General features: G+C 38.6%; 1 protein-coding gene across 6 annotated transcripts in view; it reads right to left on the minus strand.

Moving 5' to 3' along the window:
* The window catches only part of LOC124596484 (thiamine transporter 1-like), a 611894-nt gene that overhangs the window by 190676 nt on the left and 404964 nt on the right, over positions 1-16254 (minus strand). For all 6 annotated transcript variants that reach the window (XM_047135630.1, XM_047135633.1, XM_047135629.1 and 3 more), the window contains exon 5: positions 13178-13482. In XM_047135630.1, coding sequence (XP_046991586.1) covers positions 13178-13482 — 305 coding nt within the window. The remainder of the gene's footprint in view (positions 1-13177; positions 13483-16254) is intronic.

Raw genomic sequence — 16254 nt, forward strand, 5'->3', positions numbered from 1 at the left:
TTTGGTTAGTGTTACAGGGCCTGATCAGTCAATCATCTAGACTGTTGCCCTTGCAACTACTGAAAAGGCTGCTGCCCCTCTTCAGGAACCACACGTTTGTCTGGCCTCTCAACAGATACCCCTCAGTTGTGGTTGCACCTACGGTACAGCTATCTGTATCATTGAGGCACGCAAGCCTCCCCACCAACGGCAAGGTACATGGTTCATGGGGGAGGAGGGTGGGGGGGGGGGGGGGGGAGGGGGAGAGATATGATACCACCAGAAAAATTGACAGAGCATTAAAAGATCTATGTGGAAACAAAGCCCTGAAATACGTAACATTGCCTGAGATTTAGCAAGGCTGCCATGGCAAAACTACTGTGAAAGAAAAGAAGTACTATCAGACTTCATTATGAATGTAATAATTTCTGTTCCAAATAATGCAAGCATTGACAGGTGTGACTACTACTGTACCATCAGCTTAATAAGGCATGGCTGCAAAATGCTGACACAAATTATTGACAGAAGAAGGCTGACTTCAGTTTGGGTAGGTGAGGGATGTTTAAACATGCAAGCCAATATAGCCCCTATGGCTTATCTTAGAAGCTAGGTTAAAAAAAGACAAACTAGTATTCACAGGATCTATTCATTCAGAGAAAGCTTTCCACAATGTTGACTGGAACTCTCTCTTTGAAATTGTGATGATAGTAGAGATAAAATACAAGGGGTAATTGGTCATTTACAACTTGTATAGCCACCATACAGTAGTTATAAGAATCAAAGAGAATGAAAAGGAAGCAGTGGTCGACAAAGTAGTGAAACAGGGATGCAGCATATTTCCGATGTTACTCAATCTATACATTCAGCAAACAATGATGCGAACCAAGGAGAAATTTGGAAACTGAATTAAAGTTGAGAACTGAATTAAAGTTGAGGGAGAAATAGAGCCATGAAAAGAGATTATGCGATGAATATCAACAACACTGAAAGAATGGTAAAAGAATACAGCTGAAATAAATCAGGTGATGCTGAGGGAATCAGACAGTAGATGTAGTGCAGGATTTTTGCTATATGGGCACCAAAATAATTGATGACAGCCAAAGTTGGAGGCATACAAAATGCAGACTAGCAACAACTAGAAAAGCATTTCTGAAAATGAGGAATTTGTTAACATCTGCTATGAATTTAAATATTAGGAAGTCCTTTCTAGATGTATTTGTCTGGAGTGTACTAGTGTACATAAGTGAAATGGTCAAGATGAGCAGTTGTGAGTAGAAGATAGCAGAAACTTTTAAAATGTGATGCTATAAAATAATGATGAAGATTAGATGGGTACATCACATAACTAATGAAGTGAAAGAAAATATTTATGGCACAACTTGACTAAAAAAAGGGATCGGTTGTGACGACATACCGTAAGACACCAGAGACTAGTCAGTTTGGGAATGGAGGGAGGGGTGGGGGTAGGGGAGGTAAAAATTGTAGAGTTAGGACTTGATATGAACACAATAAGCAAGTTCAAAGAGTATACATTGCAGTAATTATTCACAGATGAAAAAGTTTGCACAGGATAGACTAGTATGGTGAGCTACTTCAAACCTGTCTTTTGACTGAAAACAACAACAACAACAACAGGGAAGGACTGCAAGGATGATCCCAAATTTGTTTGGACCACGAGACAGAGGCATGGAGATGCTGAAGAAACAGAACTGGGAGAGAGTCTACTTATTGAGTTACATTTTAAATTATAAATCTAGAAATAAACTGCAACCCTCCAACATATTACTGCCATACATATTGTGAGGGCAAGATTAAACTAATTACAGCATGCACAGAGGTGTTTAAACAATCATTCTTGTCTCGCCCCATGCCTGAATGGAATGTGAAGAAGTCTTTAATAACTGGTACAAGAGGGAGTACTCTCTTTCATGTACTTCACAGTGGTTTTCAGAGTATGGATGTTCACTGAAGTGCATGGGAAAGTGTCTTCTTTAAGTGAGTGCAGGTAGACTTAGTGACTTGGATAAAATTTTTATTTACTGTGATGAATGGCAGTGTGTGCCAATTGTGGGAAAATGCAATGTAATCCAAGGCAGTATAAAATTTATCCTGTAATATAAGAATACTGTATTAGTAATGTGCTGTTTCACACATTCATAGTGATTAAACACCTATGAGTAATGCTGCAAAGTGATGGAGCAAGCAATAGGACCATCAACAGGTAATGTGAATGGTCAGCACTGCAATATTGTGAAAATTCTAGGACCATGTAGGTCATTTGTACAGAAGGCAGCTTAATGAACACTTGAACAACCCATTCTTGAGAATTGCACAGGTGTCTGGGATCACTACCATGGGTATTAAAGGAAGACATCAAAGAAATTCTGGAGCATACTGCTACATTTGGTAGCAGCAGTATCGATCAACATGTGTTACAGAGGCTTCATGAACTAAAATTGGAATTGCTGGAGGAAAGATTATGTTCTATTCATGGAATGCTATTCAGAAAGTTTAGAGAACTGGTATGATCCTATGGTCATCAACACACATTTTGCACAGAGACCACAAAGGCAAGGTAATAGAAATAAGGGGCCTTACAGACGTATACAGTCAGTCAGTTTTCACTCCTTCTATCTGTGAGTAGAACAAGAAAATGAACAACCAGCAGTGGTGTCAGGTTCACTCTGCCATGCAGTGAATGTTGGCTTGTGAAGCATGCAGCGTATGGTGGCTTGTGAAGCATGCATGAAATGCCATCACCAAAATTTGGCCAAGAGATAGCTGAACCAACCAGTTGGCTAGCATGTACCACAACATAGTGTGCTTGACTTCAACAGGCTGTGCCATCTATTTTTTTTTTTTTTCCTCCTCAAACACCACTTTTTCTAAACTGCAGTGGTGGGAAGTCTCCCTGAAACAAACCTTCATGCCCATAATGCCCCCTGGCCTCAACTATCACTAGTCTCTGTCCTCTATCTGCCTCTATGCCCTTCCCTATGTCGAGCCTCGCACACACCTTCCGTCCCCCCCCCTCCCCTCCCCCCTTCACCACCCCACCCAGTCCATCTACATAGATCTTTTCTGTTCTCTGTTCTTTCCTTTTTGCCCCAAAGCACACCCTCCAGATGATGCAGATCTTCCTCCATTCCTAATAGTGGCTGTGTGTGTGTGTGTGTGTGTGTGTGTGTGTGTGTTGGTGGGTGGGCATGTGGGTGGCTGGGCACATGCATGTGAATATACATCAGGTGAAGGACTTAATATGACACCTTAACTAACTGCCTATTTTTGAATGTGTCTGTCTGCTAGTCAACACCTCTTCTACGAGGTGAGTGGTAATCTACATTACCATATGGCTAACCCGGTTCATCATTTATGGTTCATGATTCACAATGCATGGATTACGTTGCAGGCTGCATTTCTAATGGGTCCCAGCGGCAAAAAAATTTCAGTTCAGTATTTCATATAATTACCATCCAAAATTAAAACCCAATGAAAAATGGACCTTGCCATTGGTGGGGAAACTCGCATCCCTCAGCGATACAGATAGCCGTACAATAGGTGAAACCACAATGGAGAGGTATCTGTTGAGAGGCCAGACAAATGTGTGGTTCCTGAAGAGGGGCAGCTGTCTTACCAGTAGTTGCAGGGGCAACATCCTGGATGATTGACTGATCTGTTCTTGTAATATCATCCAAAACAGCCTTGCTCTGCTGGTACTGTGTATGCGTGGAAGCAAGGGAAACTACAGCCAAAATTTTTCCTAAGGGCATTCAGCTTTACTATATGGTTAAATGATGATGGCATCATCTTGGGTAAAATATTCCAGAGGTAAAATAGTACCCCATTCAGATCTCCAGGTGGGAAATACTCAGGAGGATGTCGTTATCAGGAGAAACGAGACCAGTGTTCTATGGATCGGAGCATGGAATGTCACACCTCTTAATTGGGCAGGTAGGTTAGAAAATTTAAAGATGGAAGTGGATAGGATAAAGTTAGATATAGTGGGAATTAGTGAGGTTTGGTGGCAGGAGGAACAAGGCTTTTGGTTGGGTGAATACAGGGTTATAAATACAAAATCAAATAACGATAATGCAGGAGTGGGTTTAATAATGAATAAAAATAAAAAAGAGGAATGTGGATAAGCTACTGCGAACAGCATAGTGAATGCATTATTGTAGCCAAGACAGACACGAAGCCCACACCTACCACAGCAGTACAAATTTATAAGCCAACGAGCTTCACAGACGATGAAGAGATTGAAAAAATGTATGATGCGATAGAAGTTATTCAGATGGTTAAGGGAGATGGAAATTTAGTAGTCACGGGGGATTGGAATGTGACTGTAGGAAAAGGAAGGGAAGGAAAAGTAGTAAATTGAAAGGGGAAGCTGCTTGGTACACTTTTGCACAAAGAATTACGTAATCATCACTGAAACATGTTTTAACAATCATGAAAGGAGATTGTATATGTGGAAGACACCTGGAGGCACCAGAAGGTTTCAGTTTGGTTATATAATGGTCAGGCAGAGGCTTCAGAACCAGCTTTGAAATTGTAAGACATTTCCAGAAGCAGATGTGGACTCTCACTATAATTTATTGGTTGTGAACAGTAGACTAGAACTGAAGAAACTGCAAAAAGGTAGGAATTTAAGGAGCTGGGACCTGGATAAACTGAAAGAACCAGACGTTGTAGAGGGTTTCAGAGAGAGAATTAGTGAACGACTGACAAGAACAGGGAAAAGAAATACAGTAGAAGAAGAATGAGTGGTTTTGAGAGATTAAATAGTGAAGGCAGCACAGGATCAATTAGGTAAAAAGATGAGGGCTAGTAGAAATCCTTGGATAACAGAAGAGATATTGAATTTAATTGACAAAAGGAAAAAATATAAAAGTGCAGCAAATGAAACAGGCAAAAAAGAATAGAAACGTCACAAAATGAAATCGACAGGAAGTGCAAAATGGCTAAGCAGGGATGGCTAGAGGACAAATGTAAGGATGTAGAATCACGTATCACTAGGGGTAAGATAGATACTGCCTACAGGAAAATTAAAGATATCTTTGGAGAAAAGAGAACCACATGCATGAATATCAAGAGCTCAGATGGAAAACCCATCCTTAGTAAAGAAAGGAAAGCAGAAATGTGGAAGGAATATATAGAGGGCTATACAAAGGCAATGTACTTCAGGGAAATATGGAAATGGAAGAGGACGTAGATGAAGATGACATGGGAGATATGGTACAGCATGAAGAATTTGACAGAGAATTGAAAGACCTAAATCAAAACAAGGTCCTGGAGGTAGAAAACATTCCATTAGAACTACTGATAGCTATGAGGGAGCCAGCCACAACAAAACTCTTCCATCTGGTGAGCAAGATGTATGACACAGGCAAAATACCCTCAGACTTCAAGAATAATAAAATAATACCAATCGCAAGGAAAGCAGGTGTTGACAGGTGTGAAAATTATTGAACTATCAGTTTAATAAGTCATGGCTGCAAAATACTAACATGAACTCTTCACAGACAAATTGAAAAACTGGCAGGAGCTGACCCTTGGGAAAGATCAGTTTGGATTCCATAGAAATGTTGGAACCCGCGAGGCAATACTGACCCTAACACTTACATTACAAGGTAGGTTAAGGAAAGGCAAACCTATGTTTATAGCATTGGTAGACTTACAGAAAGCTTTCGCAAGGCTGACTGGAATACTCTGTTTCAAATTCTGAAGGTGGGAGGTGTAAAATACAGGGAGTGAAATGCTATTTACAATTTCTACAGAAACCAGATGGCAGTTATAAGAGTAGGAATTAAAATCCATGGAGGAGAAATAAAAACTTTGAGGTATGCCGACAACATTTTAGTTCTGTCAGAGACATCAAAGGACCTGGAGGAGCATTTGAATGGAATGGACAGTGTCCTGAAAGAAGAATATAATAAGTACATCAACAAAAGCAAAACAAGGATAATGGAATGTAGTCAAGTTAGATCAGGTGATGCTGGGGGTACTAGATTAGGAAATGAGACACTTAAAGTAGTAAATGAGATTTTTGCTATTTGGGGAGTAAAATAACTAATGATGGTCAAAGTAGAGAGGATATATAGACTGGCTATGGCAAGGAAATGGTTTCTGAAGGAGAGGAATTTGTTAGCATGGAGTAGGGACTGAAGTGTCAGAAAGTCTTTTCAGAAAGTATTTGTATGGAGTGTAGCCATGTATGGAAGTGAAACATTCTAATATTGTGTCCTGCCCGCAACGTAATAATGTACTATTTTCCTTTCCTATCGAAACATCAAAAGTTAAAGATATAATTTAATCTTTGTGCCAATTAACTGCGCTGCAAGTCAGTGAATATGTACACCCAGGATAATGAGAATGGCGTAGCATTATCATCTGTATTTTGTCCTATATAAGAATGCGCACTAGTCTTTTCTTTCTCTCTCTTTAGTCACGCGCCTTTCCGACAGCACCTTACACTATCAGACTCCTACATTCTTCCATTTTGTTTCAAATGAACTGAAATTGTATTCCTGTTAGGAATTTGTTTAGTTGTGTCATTATTATCGGCAACTGCAATTACCAAAATGACTTTACTATGAATATTTTTCTTTTGCTCCAGAATCAAGCTGAGATTTCTGTAATTTCGACATGTTTCACCAAAATATGGCACAATTCTTTATTTTGTTCAGAACTGTGTGATTAGTGTTTGAGATGGCAGATGTCTGTATAAACAACTTACTTTGTGAAATAATAATTGATTAATCTGGCATTTCCGCTTTCATTTCATAGTAATGGTTATCAATCCCCAATTTATACAATGTTACAGATTTTGCTTTACTACATTTTTTCTTATATTGTCAACGTGATACCCATGAAATTAATTTAGAACTGATCTGAATTTTCTTGGGAGGCGAGAAGACAATTTCCCATTCTGCTGAGATTTTAAGATTGCAAACAAAATGTTTTTCCAGCATGTTAAGAGTCTAATGATTTTCACTTCAAACAACAAAAAAGGTAAAAAAGATTAAGATAGTGATTTGTGTGTGTTAATGAGATATTTAAATTCATTTTACTATTCAATTATTAGCTTTCCTCCTGACTAATCAATTATTGATTAAACATTCCACAAAAAATAACTAACTTATTAATTATATATGATTATTATTATTATTATTATTTTCGATTATTCCCATTTAAGAGAGCGTTTGAACTTGAATTCCTTTATGATGATTGTTTGTGTTTTTTCTGAGCCCAAATTTTCTTCATGTGTTCACTGTGTTGTTTCTTTCGCTCCGCTGTCCATTTGCATCCTGGTCTCTTCTGTGTTGTGGTGTCAAATTTATGTTTTTTGATGATGTTCCTGAATTCAGTTCTGGTTTCTGCATCATTTACTGTTATTTGTGCTTGTCTGAGGTCCTCTTCAACTTCTTTTATCCATTTTGTTTTTCCCCTGCCTGAGTTGATGACTTTAAGAATTCGCTTTGAAATTCTGTTTCCATTCATCCTGTGGATATGTCCGTAGAACTGCATTCTTCTTTTCCTTACTGTATCTGTAATCTTGTCTGTGTATTTATATAATTCTGATGTTGGTCTCTTCTTCCAGATTCCTTGCTCTTGTATCGGGCCAAAAATTTTCCTGAGAATTTTCCTTTCTTGTTTCTCTATTTCTTTGATTTTAGTTTGCACACCTATTTGTGTTGTTTCAGATGCATACAGTGCCTCCGGAAGTACGACAGTGTTGTAGTGCCTCAATTTTGCGTTAGTGGATATGGACTTTTTGTTATAATAGTTCCACGTGAGTTTATATGCTCTCTGTAATTTTTTTATTCTTTCCTCATTGGCCTTTAGGTTGATCCCTGATGGCTGAATGATTTCTCCCAGGTATTTAAAATGTGGTACTTGTATGATTTTCCCATGGGTTGTCACAATAGGCAATTTGTCTTGTGGCACTCTTTCTATGTACTGGGTTTTCTCATATGAGATTTGCAGGCCAGTTCTTTGTGCAATTTCGTGTAACTTCTCTATGGCGTTAGTGGTTTCTTTTCTATTATTTGTGAGGATTGCAAGGTCATCTGCAAAAGCTAAACACTTCACATTGAATCTATTATCTTTTCTAATGCCAATTTGGATTCCTTTGACTTCTTTTTCCCATGTCCTGATGATTTTTTCAAGAATGATATTAAAGAGTAATGGTGAAAGTCCGTCACCCTGTCGCACTCCAGTTTGGATTACAAATGGTTCCGAGATATCCCCCATAAATTTAACCTTGGAGACTGTGTCAGTTAATGTTTCCTGAATGATTGCTCTTGTCTTTCTGTCAATGCTGAATTCTTCCAGCGTCTTGCAGAGCACTACTCTGTCTATTGAGTCGTAGGCCTTTTTAAAATCTACAAAAGTAACCACTGTGTTTCGGGTGTTTCTCATCTGGAGAATCATTTTCAGATTCCAGATCTGCTCTATGCATGATCGTCCCTTGCGAAAACCAGCCTGGTATTCTCCTATTTGTGGGTCAGCTTATTCTTCTAATCTATTCATGAGAACTTTTGATAGGATTTTATATGTGACCGGTACGAGTGAGATACCCCTGTAATTATTTAGTTCAGTTTTGTCCCCTTTTTTGTGGAGTGGATGGATGAGTGCGCATTTCCATTCAGAAGGGATCTGTTCTGTTTCCCAAATGTTTAATATGATTTTGTGAATTTTTCCTGTTAATCTTTCATCATTTAGTTTCCATAGTTCTGCAATAATTCCATCTTCTCCTGGAGCTCTATTGTTTTTCAGTGTCTTGATAATTTCTACAATTTCGTTGATGGTTGGCAGTTTAGCGTCAGGATTTGGTGTAGACGTCTCGTAGTGAATGTCCTCTGTAGGTCTTTCACAGTTGAGAAGTTTGTTGAAATAGTCTGCGAGGATTTGGCAGTTATTCTTCGTGTTAGTTTCTAGTGAACCATCCAGTTTCTTGAAGCAAAAATTGGGTGGCTGGTATCCTGCAATATGTTCTTTAAACGTCTTATAAAAATTCCTGGTGTTGTTCTTCTTAAAGTCTTGTTCTATCTCATCTAGTCGCCGTTTGTCATAATTTCTTTTTTCCCTCCGAATAGATTTCGATGTTTGTTTTCGGATTACTAGAAATTGTTGCCATTTTTCTGATGTTTTGTGACTATTGAAGTTTTTCCAGGCATTGGTCCTTTCTTCTATTGCTTGGTCACATATTATATTCCACCACCTGTGTTTTCTCCTTCTCGGGGGTTGACCCAATTTCATTGTGGATTTGAGGACGTCCACAAGTTCTGTCCAGTTTGTGGTGTTTGTCTGACTAATTTCCTGTAAGATGTTTTCCTTGTTGAGTTTTATGTATTCGGGGTCTGGTCTCAGCACTTTGTTTAGTTTTGGTTTTTTTCTATTGGGTTGTAATCTGGTCTTTATCTGTAGAAGATGGTGGTCTGAGTCAAAAAATCCTCTTCTCGTTTTCACATTCAGAATTTCTGCTGTGTTACTCTTGGAGATGGCCACATGGTCTATCTGGAATTCACCCAACATTGTGTTGGGCGACTTCCAAGTATACAGTTTCTTGTTGGGTTTTTTGAATTGTGTTGACATAATTACGAGGCCGAAATTTTCGCAAAAGCTTATCAATCTTTCCCCATTCTTGTTAGTTCTCTTGTGAGCTGTATGGATTCCGGTGATTTTCCTGTATTTTTTCTCTTTACCTAATTGTGCGTTAAAGTCGCCTAACAAGATTATTACATGGTGTTTGGCAATTTTGTTTGTCGTCTCTTCAAGGTCATTCCAGAAGTCATCCACTTTCTGGCAGTTCTTCTTGTTATAGTTATTTGTGGGTGCGTGTGCGTTGATCAAGGTATATGCTTTGTTGGCTGATTTGACGGAGAGCGTTGATATACGTTCTGAGGCAGACTGGAAGTCAATGACAGAGTCACTGATAGATTTGTGGACTGCAAATGCTGTGCCAAACTGTTTGAGTCCTTTCTCATTAGTTTTAACTGCTGGTTTTCCTTTGTAGATCCTGTAGTTGTCTGTATCAAAATGGGTTTCGTCCGTAAATCGTGTTTCCTGGATTGCAAGGATTTTGATCTGGAATTTTTGCAGCACGTCTGTAAGTTGTTTGATCTTGCCCAGTTTGAAAAGAGTATTAGTATTAAGTGTACCAATGAAGTGTCTTTGTTTTGTGTGTAATAATTTGGATGTCGTCTGGTTCTCAACCTTAGGCGTAACATGATGCTCCTGGTCCCCCGGAATCCGATGACCAGGTAAAGCCAGCCTTGCGACTGGTGCCCGGGGTAGTGGATTCATTCCTTGTGTTATCATCATGTTTGGTTTTCAAGTTGAAAACTAACTTGGTGGTGGTCCTTCCGAGGAAAGATCACGAGGAATACGACTTGATTGTTGAGATCAAGAAGGTTGCTGCAGCCGCACCATCTAGGCGAACAGACGCTGACCCCTAACCGCTGGATACCAGGCAGACATTAGTGGATTTCGGTTGATAGTTTTGGTCCACCCCGGGTATTTTATTTCCCCGGTACCCTCCATATCTGGAGAGCATTCCCCTATCCGCCACCTTGGGAGGTGCCCGATGGGAGACTATCAACTATTATTATTATTATTATTATTATTATTATTATTATTATTATTATAACATAGACAATAAACAGCTTAGACAAGAAGAGAATAGAAGCTTTCAAAATGTTGTGCTACAGAAGAATACTGAATATTAGATGGGCAGATCACATAACTAATGAGGAGGTACTGTATAGATTTGGGGAGAAGAAGAATTCGTGGCACAACTTGACTAGAGGGGATTGGTTGGTAGGACATATTGTGTGGCATCAAGGGATCACCAATTTAGTGCTGGAGGGAAGCGTGGAGGACAAAAATCGTAGAGGGAGGTCCAGAGAAGAATACAGTGAACAGATTCAGAAGGGTGAAAGTTGCAGTAGTTATTCAGAGATGAAGAGACTTTCACAGGACAGAGTTACATGGAGAGTTGCATCAAACCAGTCTCTGGACTGAAGACCAGAACAATATTATGTTAAAGGTAAGATAAATATTACATTTAAAATTGTGTATATATCTTGAGGCAGCATAACTCATACTGAGCAAATATACAGATTATTCAACCAGCATTTGAGAATGAGAGCACTTAAAGACCTGCAACAAACTTTATGCATAATTTCAAACCTTTGCCAAACTTTTTCTTACTGACACCCTGCGCAAAATGATGGAAGGAAAAAAGTTTATCACTTACATTTTCACTGTTCCTGCAGATAAACTTCAACATCAGGCATAATGTTTCAATTTATTAGTTAACTACTATTCTATTACAAGTTCTCTTCATGACACATTTTGCTGATAGTATCTACATATACCACTGAACGTACCTGTAAAATTATATCGTTGCATGACACACAGTTCAGGAGATACAATCTCATGAACACTGAGATGAGGGAAAATCTAATGTTTGCTTCCAATGGAGCACAAATTACCCTAACTGTACTCTTCCAGTGTTTGATAGTGATAGCACTTAGTGCCCTCCAACAAACATTAAAAACAGTTTAAAATCTTTCCTCAGGTTTCTCTCCATTATATGCTTATCATCAAATATTCAACACATTTACTCATTTGTAAAATGAAATTTGATGATGTTTTATACATGTGGGTTTGATTCTTTCTTGTCTATCCTTATTCACTTTGTTATTCTATCCCAGATTTTTCCATTGTTTAATTTACTCAATTAAATTTATATGGCATAAGCATGAACAGCATTAACAAGTAGAGTGTCAGCTTATTGTTAAAACAATATAAAAATTAACCTTTTATAATTTACTGGTCTTTTGTTAGTATATACTTTGACTTTTTCCAAATTCCCAAAGGTTCTTTTTCTCGACGATGTCGATGGAACTAGTAGAATGAATGAAGAAATTAAAATGTCATTAATATAGAGCCTGCAAGACAGAATTCCTTTCATATTTCCCTAATAAATACATGAAATTAGAGTCTGCTGACAATGTCCTAGTCTAGAAAATAAGCTGTATCACACAAGCGGAAGACTGCGACATTCAATGACAATACCACTGTAGCAATGGAATTTTGAAATTCATTTTACCCTTGTCCATCACTTTATCCTAATACGCAATAAGAACATGAGTATCATTTATGTCTACAGCTATAGTGGTACTCCACAAGCCACCTTACAGTGTTTGGCAGAAAGCACTTCACAAAGCAGTATCATATCAAATCCCCCTGTTCTGTTTGTAAAGTGTGTGGAGCACAAACAGCTGTTGGTAAACCTTTATATGAGATCAAATTCCTCTTATTTTAATACTGTGGTTCCTTTATAAGATACACATAGGAGGGAGTAGTATCTTGCTTCACTCTTCATAGGAATTTTTTGCCACTGCATAATCAATAATGTAATGAATATATAGATTGCTGATTACCCTAAAGGTGACACATTAAGTAGCAGACAGGCACAACTAGAAGACACTTACACATTGGCTTTTGGCCATAGCCTTCATCAGAAATGGGAACACACACATTCATTCACACAAGCTTGCACTCCTCATCCACACATGACCACAATCTCGGACAGCTCAGATCATGCGCAATGACATTATTGTAGCAACTGCCATGGGCAATGGATGAGGAATTGCATGACACTCCTACACTCACTAAACTAATTCATAACAAATCACACTGTTTGTCTTTGAATATTCCTACCCATTTAGGTTCTGACACTGAAAAGCAGTACAAAGGAATCAGTCAAATGAGGGTTTATAAGCTATTCCTTTCATGGATGGATTACTTTTCAGAGGCTTATTCCAATGACTTTACATATTCTCTCACTCACAATTCCCACAAAAAGCAAACAATGAATGCAGTAGAATTGTTAAGCAGCCTTCCTCAAACATTGTTTTCTTAACATTACCCCAACAGGGTTTTGTGAAACAATGTTGCCACTTTCCCACATATCACTACTTAAGTTGAAATATTGATCATACTTGATAAGCTTTTCTTGATCTCATATTTTATAGAATTTAAGACATAGCAGCTCACACTACACCAAGGCAGTCTATGGAAATATATATGACAGTAAAAAACCTTTGCCATACTTCAAAGGATCTGAAGGTCGCTTAAAGTCTAGCAATGATACTAATTAAACCTGATATGGTAAAAATATACTCACCTGCAAAAAGCCACATGTTGCAACACACCACCAAAGTGACCACTTCAAAACATATATATTTGTGTAAGCAAGTTTAAAATCTTTCCAGAGATGTATGTATACTCGTAGCAGCATATCCACAAATCTTTCTTTTTTTATTTCGTGTACTGGTGCATCACCACTTACAGGAAGATCTGCTGTTGATATGGATTGACTCTCAACACTTTTCAAGTGCTGATTAAGATTGTTATTTGTCTCCGGATGAAAATATATGCTTCGTGGCGCAGTTGGCAGACAAAATGCAATCGCTGTTGCTATAACCATTGCTGAAAAACATATTTCACAAAAAATAAATACAAATGATTATGAAGCATGTTTGACAAAAAAGATTATTTTGTAACATTTCTGCAATGTCTCATAAATGTTTTGTAGAAACAGTATACATGTGATTTAGTAGTGCCAAATTAATGGCTTGAAATGCTGCATATAGTTTGATTTAATTTTGTGTAATGTAGTATTAATTACTAATAGTAATAACTGATCAAGAGGCAGGATCATGCACCATATAAAAATGTAGTGTGGGGTTGTTCTTGAGGCCTGTGGCTAATGGGTATTTGATTATTTTTATGATGGTTCACCTAAACCAAACCTGATTCAGATTCACATTCTATTATATGTGATAGACTAAAATCAAGGCCAAATCAATTCCAACCAGGTTCAGGCTCAGCTTCAGTGCACCATCACTAATGACTGCCATGTGAGCCCCTCATTCTGCCTAACTAGCAGAAAAACAATTAAACCCCCACCAGCTAAAGAATATCAAGCAGCAGCACATCAAGAAGTGGCCAAAAAACATCACTGATTTGTATGATGAAGAGGGAAAATAAAACTTCCACGTCAAAACAGACAAGATATAAAAAAGTTACACACAGTGTAAAAAAACTGTAGCATGTGAGCAAATGAGTAACCAGATGGAAAGAATAATATTTGAGAGAATGAAGAAACATCTATAAAGAGAGTACCAGCTGATCAACAGCAAGCAAACAAGGTAAGCAATAAGAGGCAGAAAAAATGGATATTACTTTAAAAGTGCTCAAAGCACTGAGTTTCTTAAACTCAGAATCTCAGGAAGGACAACACACTTTTAAAGAAACAGGAGAAAAGTGAAATATTATCAAAGCATGACACAAAATTAAAAAGTTCTACCAAAGTTGAATGAGTGAAGGATTTGTGTGTTGTTTGGAATTAATTTACAAATGTTGAGTTTATAGTTTCTCTCTCTCTCTCTCTCTCTCTCTCTCTCTGTGTGTGTGTGTGTGTGTGTGTGTGTGTGTGTGTGTGTGTGTGTGTGTCAGTGAGTGAGTGAGTGAGAGAGAGAGAGAGAGAGAGAGAGAGAGAGAGAGAGAGAGAGCAGCACTCAACAAGAAAAGCACATGTGACATTATGTAGGATTGTGTAAAATTGGAAGCTTCAAAATTTTAGTAGTATATTAGTGATCCCTGCAGCGACTTTTGCATTATAAATATAGTTGATAAAACTAACTGTACTACGAACAGAATACATGGTACTGAGATGAAAGATGAAAACTGCCTTAATTTTTGCAATTTACTATCAGAAAATCCCCATTCTGATGCTGACACATGAATTTTAAACCAAATACCAGAAAGCAAGTCCCAGCCAATGAGACACATACTCAACTCATAGGAAGTGATGGTGATATGAAATCAAGAGGAGAGGAAATCAACTCGTTTGGATTCTACATTGGCTTGGATATTCTATCCAGAATATGTGTTAAGGGGTTTGTCCATTTATGATGCTTAGCAACACTCACCTTAAATACAGATTGGATGACAGACATGAACAACACTTTTAGTGACTGGTTTAACATCTTAGTGAGAAAGGAACGGAATGAGGTTGCAAACAAACTGGTTTTGCATTTTGATAAAATTGTTTTCAAGAATTCTGTAGGCCTCAAATAAACAATGCAAGTCTCAAATAAACAATATTGACCCTCGATTACTTTTCTAGACTTTGTAGTTCTGTAATGACACCTGCGAATCACCCATTCAAACAAAAGGTGTAATCAAAAGGAAAGATATTCCATTTTTAATAATGGAATATCCAGGATGGAATATTACAATATTATGAACAGGACAGTTACTACTCACATACACACATGTACACACTTGTACAGAAAATTGGAATAGAGATTAAGATAAAAATCATCTCCACCCTTTTTATTGCTCATGAAAACCACACATTGCATATTGTAACACCATGCAGTGAGACCTTCAGAGATGGTGGTCCAGATTGTTGTACACTACGGTACCTCTAATACCCAGTAGCATGTCCCTTGCATTGATGCATGCCTGTATTTGTCATGGCATATTATCCACAAGTTCATCAAGGTACTGTTGGTCCAGACTGACCCACTACTCAATGGCGATTTGGTGTACATCCCTCAGAGAGGTTGATGGGTCACACTGTCCATAAACAGCCCTTCTCAAACTATCCCAGGCAGGTTCGATAGGGTTCATGTCTGGCGAACATGCCGGCCATTCAAGTTGAGCGCTATCGTTGTCTTGAAGGAAGTCATTCACAAGATGTGCAAGATGGGGGTGCAAATTGTCATCCATGAAGATCAATGCCTTGCCAATATGCTGCCGATGTCATTGCACTACCGGGCGGAGGATGACATTCACGTATCGTACAGCCATTACCGGCGCCTCCCGTGACCACCAGTGGTGTACGTCGGCCCCACATAATGCCACCCTAAAACAGCAGGGAACCTCCGCCTTGCTGCACTCGCTGGACAGTGTGTCTACTCTAAAGCATCCAGCCTGACCGGGTTGGCTCCAAACATCTCTCCAACGATTGGTTGACGGCATATGCGGCACTCAGCGGTGAAGAGAATGTGATGCCAATCCTGAGCGATCCATTTGGCATGTTGTTGGGCCCATCTGCACCAAGCTGCAAGGTGACGTGGTTACAAAGATGGACCTTGCCATTGATGTTGGGAGTGAAGTTGCGCATCATGCAACCTATTGCACACAGTTTGAGTCATAACACTACGTCCTGTGGCTGCACAAAAAGCATTA

This window comes from Schistocerca americana, chromosome 2, assembly GCF_021461395.2.
Source record: "Schistocerca americana isolate TAMUIC-IGC-003095 chromosome 2, iqSchAmer2.1, whole genome shotgun sequence".
Lineage (NCBI taxonomy): Eukaryota > Metazoa > Arthropoda > Insecta > Orthoptera > Acrididae > Schistocerca > Schistocerca americana.